At 44.4% G+C, this 12,817-nt stretch overlaps 1 protein-coding gene across 1 annotated transcript; it reads left to right on the top strand.

Moving 5' to 3' along the window:
- The first annotated feature begins 578 nt into the window (after positions 1-578).
- On the top strand, positions 579-7,318 carry LOC123451768 (protein CHROMATIN REMODELING 35-like). Its single transcript, XM_045128303.1, has 6 exons — positions 579-761; positions 2,776-3,350; positions 3,659-3,985; positions 4,228-4,395; positions 4,954-6,781; positions 6,901-7,318. Exons 1-5 carry the CDS (start codon positions 719-721, stop codon positions 6,706-6,708), a joined length of 2,868 nt encoding a protein of 955 aa, XP_044984238.1. The 5' UTR covers positions 579-718; the 3' UTR covers positions 6,709-6,781; positions 6,901-7,318.
- The last annotated feature ends 5,499 nt before the right edge of the window (positions 7,319-12,817 follow it).

Genomic DNA, 12,817 nt, shown 5'->3' with positions numbered 1-12,817 from the left:
GTTGTAAAACTAGTATTGCTAGGTTATTTGGACCGCAATTTTTTTGGGTACTTATGCCCACTATCAAACAACGAGAAGAAACGCGGGAGATGAGATCACTTTATTAATTAGCCAATAATAACAAAACGGGATCATCAATGTAAAAAGAAGGCGCGAAAATCTCTGGAAGCTAACCTAATTAGTTCATATATGCTACTTAGTTGCTTACTCTCAACTAGGGATGTAGAGCGGCAGCCGATCCACCCCGCTTTGAAGTCAAAACATCTCAGGTTAGTTATAATTTTTTGGTCAGATTTATCTTAGTTTAAACTAATATTATGTTATATGGGATTATGCGGGATGCCCGCCTACATCCCTATTCTCAACCCATGGGACTTTGTAAATCTAGGTTGTTATGACTTCACTTTACTCGCAATCCTAGCCTCAGTCATGAGATTTTGGTCTATGATTAGGATTTTTTTTGGGAGAGGGAGAGTAAAAGGGGACAGGGGCAAACTAGTCATTGGACAAAACCCTGAATTGAGCACAGTTTATCGAATGGACAAGAGTGAGTAAAAGGCGGAGATTTTGTCGAATAACCCTCACCGCGCCTCCAGCCCTCCCCACTCACCTCGTCGCCGCCGGTCCTCCCCCTTCGCCTCGTCGCCGCCGGCGACCCCCCCTCGCCTCGTTGCCTCCGGCGCCCCCCCCCTCGCCTCGTCGCCGCCCGCGGCCAGCCATGGACGTTGCCCCCGGCGAAGACCCCCCAGCAGACCCCTCCGGTGAGCGTCCTCCTCCCCTCCCTCTCCCGCTCCCCCTCCTCTCCCTCGACCTGACGTGATTCCCCCGTGGTGGCTCTCCCCGCAACCCTTGCGCGGGCGGTATGGGGTTTGGGTTGCTGGCGGCGGGTGTAATGGAAAGGCGGGGGCTTAGCATTAGATCATACGCACATGGGATTGGTTCACGGATACTGCATTGCGCTTGCGTTGTGGGGAACAGGAGGGCGGGCTGGGTGGATTGGGGTTCATGTCGGTCTGGGATTTAGGGTTTTTGTCAGGGCTGGTTCGGGCCGAGAAGATCACATCAATTTCGGATCAGGAGGGAAGGGTCACCTCTGCTCCAAACTCGGACGGCAAAGTGAAATGCTCAGTTTTTTTTTCTTTTCTGAAGGGGATTGATGTGGTATTATCTAGTGCTGAGTATGGGTATCTGGATTGACTAGTTTTGACCAAATGCTGAAATGCTGATCGCTAGGTTTAGAAATTGTGGGGGCAGACTACTTCCTTGACCCAGGGAGCCTGGAGATAAAAAGAAAGCATTTAGGGGATTTTTCCCGCTCCAAGTGGCAACTCTTTGTCCTAGCCTTCTCTTTGAATCGAGCTAGGTTACCGGCTGCTTTTTTTTTTCTTCTTCTTTCTGGTTTCTTCGGAGGAAATACCACTATATTGTTTGCTAAAACACATTTCTAGGAACTGCAAGGATGGAATCTTTTTTTGTATGTGAAATCGGTGAAGCAGAGATATTGCTGGTTGCGATTTAAGTATGCTGCTCAGTTGTTTATGTGACCTGTACGTGTCATGCACTCTAAATCGATGCTTTCTTATCTTGCCAAACCATAGGGAATGGTAGATTCTTATACTTTATATGGAATACTGAAATGATTTTAACATCCCAATTTACCATTTGGAAGTTATTTTGACTCATATTATGAAAGCTGTTGCTTGAACATGATGTAGGCTGACAAATAGCAATCTTCGCGCTCTTCTCCGCAAACAAGTTTTGTGGCCTGAACCTGCTGTTTTTGGATTTCTTTTGTTTAGCTTGAGAGCTTGGGTGAGGGGAGAGGTTGATTGCCAGTTTGTACTAAAACCGTCGATCTGGGATGTCGGCTACCGCCTTCATAATTACTTCATCTCTATAGTGGATTGCTTGTTTTGTTTCTGCAGCTTTTCTCTTTCAATGTAACTTGTTGATATCAATCCCCTATTTGGTATGCAATGCCGAATTTCACTAGTTTAGAAAATACTTCTTCTACTTTATTATCTTGTCACTTGTATGGTGCATGGTTCATGTTCGATATAGTACACGAGTCTACATGTTATTCTTTGTTTTTTGTTTCATGAGTATTCTACTTTCGTATGCTGGATACGGTCATGGGTGCTATTGTGGTTATCTGTTTCCTGCTGGTACATCGTCGTTTGTAAGCTTGTATATTTGTAGGTATTGAAGCAACTTTGCTCTTTGAAATGCTAGTGTGAATATTGTTTGCCCATTTCCACTGCACTTTACACTCCCATCACCTTTATGATTTTCTTTTCTGTTGAGACTCTTTTTCTGGGTATTCTGTGCATGATTAGAAGCAGAGAACGTATTTGAGTTTGGACTGAATTTACCATAGGTGATATTTCAAGTGTATCTCTTCTAGCTACTAGCTTTATGCATAAAGTTTCATTACTACCAGAATTGGACTGTACCAAGTGAAATAGAGAGCTCGATGCCAAAAATAAGGATACATAGTAAACCTATGAGAAAGAATTGATGAATAAAGTGCCTATTTGTTCATCAATTACTATTCCTGTGTTAAACAAGTGGTGGGTCGACTACTACATAATGGCAGCTGCATTTTGTGATCATTATAGTTTTCCACATGTAACTGTCTGTGCTTCTACTTATGATTGCCTTGTACACCTTGCATGTGGCTTATATGGAACATCAGCACAAGTGCTACTTCCATTGCTGGTGCAAATTTATTTCTCCTCTCTTATATGATAACTAATCCATCATCTGTTTCTGTAGGTATGTATTACCGCAGAAAAAGGAATCGTCCCGACCCCATCAATAATCTTTCAATTACTGGAAATAGGGTTCACAGTTGGGGATGTGGCAGTGTTACCAAGGAGTGGGACAGGGTGTATGCTCAGAAGGTCCAATTATTAACTTTCCTTTCTACTCTGCCCGAGTCTGCTCTGAGTTATGGGCCGAGTGCTGAAACTAATATGGCCAATTCTATCGAGCAAAGAGAACAGAAAGAGAGTGCAATAATAGTTCTTGATTCGGATGATGAAGATGAAAGCACAGGAGCACACAAACAACTGACGCCTGAGAAAAACAATCAGCTCACACCTGAGAAAAATAAACAGATGATACCATCAGAACAGGCTGGTGCTCTCATGAGGGTGGTAACCGAAGGAATTGATGAAGTAAATGAGACAATGCATGTTAGAGACCAAAACAGTCAAATTGTTCCATATAGTCCAAGTGCAGCTTTAATGAGTCAGTATCCTGTGACCAGCTATCAGCCATCAGCAGTTCTGTTTGAGAGAGTTATATTGCAGAAAAGACCCGAGGAGGAACGTATCCATGATCTGGCCGTATGTACTTTTCACTTCCAATTTTTTACTGAGTTATATTGTTGTTTTTGTTTTACATGCTTGTACTGACAAGCTACTAGTATCAACATTGCACTGACTCATCAGTATCTCTGAAGAGCACTGCAAAACTGTTATCTTTGTTTTCAATTTTTTTTAATGTTTATCCATAATTATTTGACGCATCTTAGTTCACAAGTACCCCTTTGTCTTGTATTAAAAGTATAATTGTTTGATATTCGCTCAATCTATTCCAATTCAAAGCTGAAAGTTTTTCATCTTCCAGCCCTAACTCTTGCTGCTCAATGTAGGTTGCCACCCATAAGGAAAAAATAGCAGAAACACAAGTTCTCCCTCCACTTCCTAAGGAGAGAAAAAAACGAAAAGTTGATCGCTCCCAGGTAGATGGGGATGTTGCAATTGTGCCAAGAGAACGAAAAAGGAAAAATGAAGCAAATCCAGCAGTATTTGATTTGCCCTCAGAACCCTACAATCCTGTGGGGGAAGACAAGCCTGTGGAGGAAGATGAGCCTATGGGGGAAGATGAGCCTATGGAGGAAGAACATATACAAGAAAATGAAAGTGATGGTCTTGATGATTTTTGGAATGAGTACTCAGTGGCACTTGAGAGCTCTAAGGTACAAATCATAATCACAGACTTATGACTTTTGTTGCTCCAGCATTTTGAAACATATCATTTTGTAATTTAATAGTTTTGCATAGAATTGTGTGCTCTGTCTGCAAATTGTTTCAACTTGTAAAGTTTGAGAATAGATGAGCTCAGCTCAATAAGAGAAATCTGCGTACTTTGCCTCAAACTAAATTGTTTATTTTGATTTATGTTGTTTGCCATAATAATTTAGCTATATTTATTGGCCAGCTCGACACACTTGAAGAGGCAGCCAATGAGAAAGAAGTGGGTGAGAAAGAGGTGGATAACGTCTGCAATCATGACATACAGATTCATGAAGATCTGGGCCATGTATGCCGTGTCTGCGGTATGATTGTGAGAAGGGCTGACACAATCATTGATTATCAGTGGAGAAAGGTATGTTATTTGTTTAAGATATGTGATGATGCATCTGTAACTCTGAGTCCGTTTAGCAACATATGTAGTTTTAATTTTTAGAAGTTCTTACCGAGTATCCTTTTCAGCAACTTGCAAAGTGGCCCACAGGCACACGTGTTATCCCATTTGATGTGCTGAAACTGCTTTGAAATACATTTTTTTATCTTGTATTACACTCTTACGTTGTTTGAAAAAAATCTGTTTTTATAAGAGCCAAGTGCCTAATGGGGCACAATATGCCGATCGTACCTGAGAATTAGTCCATGCCATCTTATCCGACAAAATTGACACATTTGCTCATGCCACAGAGCCTAATGCTGGACCTCGTGGGTTGTTATTTTGGTTATTCCTGTATTTCTTGCTGAAGAGACTTTTCTAGTATAGCACATGTAGTAATTTTCTGATATTCGGTATCTACTGCTATGCATTATAATTTTTCAGAAATGTCATGATGGCATAATATAAACTTTGGAACGAATTGAAATTTAAATGTATGATTTGAAACAATCAATTGACATTATGTTTACCTCATGTCAGGCATCAAGGTCAAGATCGTATTTCTCTGAAAAGCGTTCAAAGGATTCTGACGAGATTGTCACTGGTGATGTTAGAGTCACTGAAGAACTCAATGCGTTAGACATTGCTATTCACCCAAGACATCAAAAGCAAATGAGACCACATCAGTTGGCAGGTTTCCACTTTCTGGTCAAGAATCTGGTCTCTGACAAACCAGGAGGTTGCATTCTAGCTCATGCCCCTGGTTCGGGGAAAACATTTATGCTGATTAGTTTCATTCAGAGCTTCTTGGCAAAGTATCCCTCTGGAAGGCCTCTCGTTGTACTCCCTAAAGGCATATTAGGTACATGGAAAAGGGAATTTCAACAGTGGCAAGTGGAGGACATACCACTGTATGATTTGTATTCTGTCAAGAGCAGAGCAGAGCAGTTGGAAATCCTTAAGTCTTGGGAAGCCAATAGGAGTATCCTCTTGGTGGGATACACTCAGTTCTCTTGGATCATTACCAGTGACGAGGGTGGCGCCGTTGCAGCTGGATGCCGGGAGAGGTTGCTTATGGTCCCGAACCTACTTATAATGGATGAGGGCCATTTACCTAGGACTGAGTCAACTAATGTGCTAGAATCACTGCAGAGAGTAGAAACTCCACGTAAGGTGGTCCTATCTGGTACACTTTTCCAGAATCATGTCTCGGAAGTGTTCAACATCGTGAACCTTGTACGCCCAAAGTTTCTCAAGAAGGAATCAAGTCTCGTTGCCCGTATAATGAGTCAAGTATCAATATCAGGTCGCAGGATTTCAAAAGAAGACACTGATAAATTCACTGAGTCGGTAGAAGAGACCCTGCTGCATGATGGTCACTTCACGAGAAAAGTAAACGTCATTAGAAGTCTCAGAGAACTAACAAAAGACGTGCTTCACTACTACAAGGGTGATATCTTAGATGACCTACCTGGCCTTGTAGACTTCAGTGTCTTCTTGAAACTCAGTCCCAAGCAGAAAGAAGTCGTGCATAAGTTGGAAGCCTATGAAAAGTTCAAAAAGAATGCAGTAGGAACTGCCCTGTACATGCATCCATGCCTGTCAGAAATGTCAGAAGTTGCTGCGGCAGATAGGGCTTCCAACTTAACGGATGCAGGTGTTGATCGTCTGGTCCAGTCTATCAACGTGGCCGACGGTGTGAAGGCCAGGTTTTTCACCAATATCCTGGCACTTGCGGAATCTGCAGGAGAGAAGGTCCTTGCTTTCAGTCAGTACCTACTTCCCATGAAATTTTTGGAAAGGCTATTGGTGAAGACAAGGGGCTGGCACTTAGGGAAGGAGATGTTTGTGATCCGTGGTGATAGCAAATGTACTATGGAAGAAAGAGAACTGACAGTGGCTCAGTTTAACAACTCTGCTGATGCAAAAGTCCTGTTTGGCTCTATCAAGGCATGTGGGGAGGGCATCTCCCTGGTGGGCGCATCGAGAGTGGTCATCCTAGATGTTCACTTGAACCCCTCCGTTACCCGTCAGGCAATCGGACGGGCGTTCAGGCCTGGACAGAAGAAGAAAGTGTTTGTCTACAGGCTCGTAGCAGCTGACTCTCCGGAGGAGAACACCCATAAAACTGCAGTCAAGAAGGAGGTGATACCAAAGCTGTGGTTTGAATGGAGCGAGCAGCGCTGCACGTCGGAGGGCTTCCAGCTGAACGAAATCGACATCGATGACTGCGGGGACGAGCTGCTGGACAACAGGGCGATGCGACAGGACATCAAGGCCTTGTACACAAGGTGAAGGCAGGCTGGCTGTTGTACATACACCGTGTACATATGGCTTGCTGATCGTAGGAGATTGTCATTGCTCTCAGGTAAGAAGGGTCTCGTGGAGAATCATTCTTTTCACATTATGATACCTGTTTCTCCTTGTTTTGCCTCGAGTAACGCGCTCGTCTTATGGCCATTTCTTTTCTTTCTTTTTCTTGTACAGGGTGTTGCAGCTGTTGCTCCGTTGTGGTGGAACTCCAAGCAAGGGTTTTCTGTTCTTCGTGCCGTCTTCCTGCCTATGTCTGTTGGGCGACCTACCTACCTACCTGTTTTGTAGTATGTGCCGACTTGGGACAGCAATTAGCCAGGGAGCCGATCCTCGTCGCATCTCTTGATCAGGACTCCCAGGATTAAGCAGATACGCGTTATCGTAACGAAATAATGTTGTTGTTTTGGATGCCAAACATTGGGCTGCATTGCACTGCACCACCCACCGTTGTCGGTAGGGTGATGAGTGTTTTCTGTGCACAGAAAATGCAGGTACTCTCTGTTATGAGGGGAGGAAAACTGAAATACCCCCTGCAAGTCATAAATTGGAACTCGGTGTCGTGCTGAGAGATTACAGATTGTTGCTGTCTTAATTTTTGTGTCCACTGGTCATCTATCTATGTGATTATGTGATTGACTTGCGTATTTTTGGAAGGGCTACCAGCGGGATGGTGCTTTGATGTGGCTGGCTCGGCTGTTGTGCCGCTGCCCCTGCATTCTGCTTTCATCAGAATCAGAGTGGTAAGTTACCGGTCTGACATCCGATAGTGATTTTGATTTTGTGTTGGCACAGCAAAAGGCTACAGGCCCATGTGATACTCCCTCCGTATCATATTTTGATACAGAGGGAGTATACATATGCTCCACCTGTAATAGTTTCGGTTCTGTTTTTGTTCTATCTTTTGCTCCGGTGGTGCAAGACATCCTGTTGAGTGAAATCAGAAGGAAATGGTTTCAAATCTGCATACCGGCTTGACGTGAATTTTGACATGTGTCCATCATGAAAAGTTTTTTTTAATGGAACCTCGTCAAGAGGGTATGTTGTTCCTAGGATTTCGTGAGAAGAGCAGAGTTGATCCGATTTATAAGGAACCTAAGTCCGACTTCCACACATTGATTAAGGGACAATCAAGCGAACCCTGACCGTGAGCACAAAAAAAGGGAAACAACAAGCCCGTAGCTGCCAACTCAAACTCCACAGCCTACCTGCATGTTACGCGGAGAGATATGAACGGTATCTTGGGAGACACCTTCAAGAAGGAAACACAACGCCCGCAGGCACCGTCATCTTTGACATAGAACCCCATCGATTAATAAAGCTTTCGCCTAGAAACTATGCGCAACTCCTTGTTGGGCCCTAGGAAAGGGCCTGGCCAAACCAAAGCCATCAAGGCAATCCCAAGAAACGACCAATCATGGAGAAGAGGAATCCTTCACGACGACTCCTCAGGCTGGTTGTAATGGGAAGTACCATATACTACTATCATGCATATGATACTAGTGTATGATACTACACTCGTAATGCATAGTCTCATGTGCTAGTATTATAGAACAATTCATTTATTGTCAAACATGACACATAGTAGCAAAACATTTAATATGATACGGTATCATAATATGATACTCAATTATCTCTTTTCTCATTTAATTTCATGCCACCTCATCAAATATGCCTAGTTGGCATACATGATGCTCCCATTACAATCAGCCTTGGACCATCTACCTCGTCGAAACCCGGGGGAGGGGCCCAACCATTGCCATCGAAGATCACCACCAACACGACAGACAATGGCTGTCGAATCCAAGAGCACATCGGTCAAGGTGCCACGTCATCATTCACCATGCACTCCGCGGTACCACAACACACAGTGTGCTACGGCACCGCCCCCAGCAGCAATGAGCACGACCACGACGCACCTAGAACCAGGGGCCGCCGTCCCCACCACAACACACCTTCACCCCATGTCCTACACGTCCAGGGCATCCAACACCACCTTCGGTCTGCTGAAGCTCATCGACGGCCAGCTTCGATGCTCCGGTGGGTGGCTTCGGTCCCCCGTCTGTGTTTGGCAGCCCGCCCGGGAGCTTCAGCGGGAGCGGGACCTTACGTCGGTTGTGGCCACGTCGCCTCCACTCTTCTGTCCGCCATTGTTCTCGCGGTCCTTTGCGCGTCACTAGATCTCATGTAAATAGGTAAATTCTCTCAGTGTGAATTTGGATTAGCTATACAGAGCTAACGCTGTCGTTAGCTATTACTATTACACATCTTTCGTTCTTGGGTCTTGTAGATGTCAGATTTTATGTTTAGTAATCGTATATATAAATGACTTGCAGAGTATTTGGCAATGCAGTTGAGACTAACCTGTGTACGTGCTCTGGCGCCGACCTGCGTGCCCGACACCTGCATCATCAACATCGGCGACTGCATCCCGCCGCACGTCGACCACCACGACTTCCTCGCCCCTTCTGCACCGCCTACTTCCTCGCCGAGACGCCCATCTCCGCCGGCCTGTGGAAGAACGAGAACGAGTGGAAGCGGGGTGGATATGCACCTCCATGAGATCCACCACTCCATCACACCTCCCCAAGCGGAGGAGGGGCTATTTGACCGCGACCTGGAGCTGCCGTCCCATCACACTAGCACGGACACGAGCGTCGCAACTGCAGGACCTCGAAGGATAGCTCTTTTTAGACCATCTACAGTCGGAACTTATAAGTCCGTCCCTTCAAATGTCCGTCGACGCGTCCAGTGACCGGGCATGTCCGTTTTTAACCCCTTTTTTTCATCTGTGGGAGCATACTTTTTATATTTTTTTTCGTATATCCGGTCACTTGCACATGATTGATGAAGAAGAAAAAAAAAAATGAATGAATGAAAAAAGAGAAAAGATGGTTCGAGATGGAAAGTGCGACGCCGTTCACGACAACCCCTCTTTAGAGGCTCACAACACAAGTTTGTTGTGCTACGGATTCCCACCCTAAACGTCGATCTTGGTTTCCGAGGCATGACACTTTTCACCTGGCTTGCATGCCCGCAAGCTTCTGAAGCATGGTATCACTTAGGGCATTCATGATAGAAGCGAGGCACACACACACTTTCTCTCTGATTCTGGCAATGGCTATGCGCCACTACTTGCCAGATGAAGATACACGCACTTGGAATGTCGAGACTCTCAATGTGTTCTTCGGTGAACCCGCGACTGTTGAAATTGTGCAGGTCCCTCTTAGCAGACATGGAGGCGACAATTTTTCTTGTTGGCCCTTCAGGCCTTCACTAAGTTCCACGATTGCACTGTACGAGCAGCGTATAATATGGATCACTCGAGGCGTGCGCATAATGGCGATGGCCGTGGTCAGATTTATGATATATCCTTTGAGGAGAAGTGCTAGAAGCCCACTTGGTATGTCAGGTTCCTAATAACATAATGTTGGTACTTTGGGGGCTCACTGTCTTCCGCCGGGAGCACAGCTAGCTTCACAAGCATCAAGTTCCAGCTCCTGCTGCTTTAATTTGGTTCTAATCAAAAAACATTTAACATGAGACGTTATTCTGTCTATATATATGCATGGGAAGTTTGGGATGGGGTGAAGAAATCATTTCTTGTCAGACTTTTCCATGGTGGCTTCACATCTCTCCCATGCATTGCCTTTTCGACTTCTTCTCTAGGTCCTCTGAAAGGAAGCTATTGTCATGGTTGCTACCATCTCGCACATATGGATGCCGGTAACGCTGTGAGAAACGAGTTTGAAGCATTTCATCTTCGCCAAACTTTTGCTAGGATGTGCATGCATGTTGAGCTCATTCTGAAAAATCTGCAAGCATGCACATGTCCATATACTCCCTCTGTTCCTAAATATACGTCTTTGTAGGTATTTCACTAGTGGACTACATATGTACGGATGTATATAGACATACTTTAGAGTATAGATTCAATCATTTTGTTTCATATGTAGTCCCTTAGTAAAATCGCTTAAAAGACTTATATTTAGGAACGGAGGGAATATATGTGAGAGATTTTCTTCTAGCTCCCTTGGTCTCCGTCGCCGCCAAGTGCGGTCTTGCCCTACTTTGATGCAACTATTTTCATCGATCTTGATAAATCCATAGTGGGTGTGGTGGCACTGAATCAAGATGGCCAATGTATTGCTGCTTGCACCAAACCCATGGCCGGTACTCCGATTCCGGAGATGTCTGAAACCCTTGCGCTTCGTCATGCATAGTAATTTACTGGAACCGGCGTCTCCTTCTGTACAACCTTTGATGCCCTCGGCGGTGGTGGCGTTGGTGCGGTCGTCGGCATAGACCAGGGTGTCGACGACGACCGACTTTGGGGAAGGATCGCCGCAGTCGTGGGTGGCGTGCGGAGGGAGCCAGGATATGGGGCGCCAGATCGATGGCTCCTCCTCTTGCTCGTCATCGACTGCTGGAAGATCGGCCATGGCGGATCCCTCGGTCGTAGGCTCGGTCGGAGTTTTCGCTTGCCGTTTATTATTTCCCCCAATCAATGGCTGCGATCGGCGTTAACCTCATCCTCTTATCCTTGTTGGATTGGGCTTCCACCGCCTTCTGGACGGGATCCAAACCGAGCTCCTCGGCTGGGTTTGCCTTCCGCAGAATACCGGTTTGTACGGGAGCAACTAGCTGGCAAGAGCTTCGAGCCTTCCAGCGATCGCGGCGCCACTTACGCGTTTCCAGCCGTCGCCACGTGTCGCATTCTGAGCGTTTCATACGGAATTTGTTTTTTTTTTAAATTTATTCGCACGCGTTTTTGTCTTTTTTAAGTGATTTTTTTCTGATTTTTTGATGTTATGGTTTTTCATCGGTCTTTCAAAAATTTTAGACGCAAAAAGATCAATTTTTTTCATGAAAAAACGCGTTTTTTACGCGAACAACTCGATTTCTGTTTTTTTTTTATGAAAGATATGGTTTTGCTTCAGCAAAAGGCATGATTTCGCCTTCGCGAGAGGCAACGTCGTGCCTCTTGGAAAGAAAAAAAAAACGCATTTGCCTTCCACAGAATACCGCTTTGTACAACCTTTCCTGAGTCAGTTTTGTTTTTTCTTTTCCTGGTTTATTTGTTTTCTTGCTTTTTTTATTTCCCCTTTTTTATGATTCAATTTTTAGCTTTTCTTCATTTTTTTGCTATATTCATAAACTTCGAAAAAATCAATCTCAGATATTGCTCACCTTTAAGAAAATGTTTGTAATTTTAAAATTTGTTCACGTTTAAAAACCTTGTTCGTAATTTCAAGCTAGTCTTCATGCTTGTCTCAGAAGAAATAAAAAATTCAAAAAAAACTGGCATGTTTTTATGTAATGTTTGGAATTTCAGAAAACAGTTCACTTTTTCAACAAATTTCAGAAATTTATAAATTATACAGTTTTTTCAAAAAAACTAATTTGATAATGTCCAAATTTCAAAACTTGATCATTTTTTTGTGGAAATTTTTGAAAAGGTTCAAAAAAAAGAATGTTCGTTCGACCTCTACTGTTAGTTCATAAAGATTTGGCGCTGCCCAACAGTCACGAATGCTCACCAACTCCAATGGCTAGCAATAAGCAATATGCGGCAAGAAATCTTAGTTTGGTCCCAGGTGCATTCAGGGGCGGAGCCAGGCTGACATTGAGCCCCGGGCCTGCTTCATAGCTATAAAATTCAACAGTGTAAAACAGTGTAAAAATGCTACAGTAATGAAGGAAAAAATCATCACGCCCCGGGCCCAGGCCCCCCAGGCCTGGGTCCTGTCTCCGCCACTGGGTGCATTGCATTTTTAGGATTCTTACATTGCATTGTTTGCACCAGAGTGGTATTCCCTTGGGTGTCACCTAGTGGGCCAACCCAATCTGGCTTTCTTATGTGTCGTGCCGTAGTTTTGACACACAATCTGTCATATAGGAGGTTTCCCAAATTAAGGTCGACGACATTAGTTATTCGGTTGATCAGGTATCAACCGTCCTCCTCATCATCGGAACAAATCGATCCCAATTTTAAGTCATTGTAATCGAGTTCCCTTCACTCACCAAGATTTTGAAATTTGGCTACTTGTTAGAGTTTCAGGTCACCGCGTTCAAGTTCTTGTTAAGTTGAAGA

The sequence above is a fragment of the Hordeum vulgare genome, chromosome 5H (assembly GCF_904849725.1).
Source record: "Hordeum vulgare subsp. vulgare chromosome 5H, MorexV3_pseudomolecules_assembly, whole genome shotgun sequence".
NCBI lineage: Eukaryota > Viridiplantae > Streptophyta > Magnoliopsida > Poales > Poaceae > Hordeum > Hordeum vulgare.
The sequence above is the reverse complement of the archived record's forward strand: the minus strand, read 5'-3'. Positions and strand labels throughout refer to the sequence as shown.

What these genes read in the sequence shown, in the direction of transcription:
- LOC123451768 (XM_045128303.1), top strand. Translation starts at nt 719, where the DNA reads ATGGACGTTGCCCCCGGCGAAGACCCCCCAGCAGACCCCTCCG. An exon ending in CCCCCCAGCAGACCCCTCCG is followed by an intron (nt 762 to 2,775) that starts GTGAGCGTCCTC and finishes CTGTTTCTGTAG; the next exon opens with GTATGTATTACCGCAGAAAA. An exon ending in TTGATTATCAGTGGAGAAAG is followed by an intron (nt 4,396 to 4,953) that starts GTATGTTATTTG and finishes ACCTCATGTCAG; the next exon opens with GCATCAAGGTCAAGATCGTA.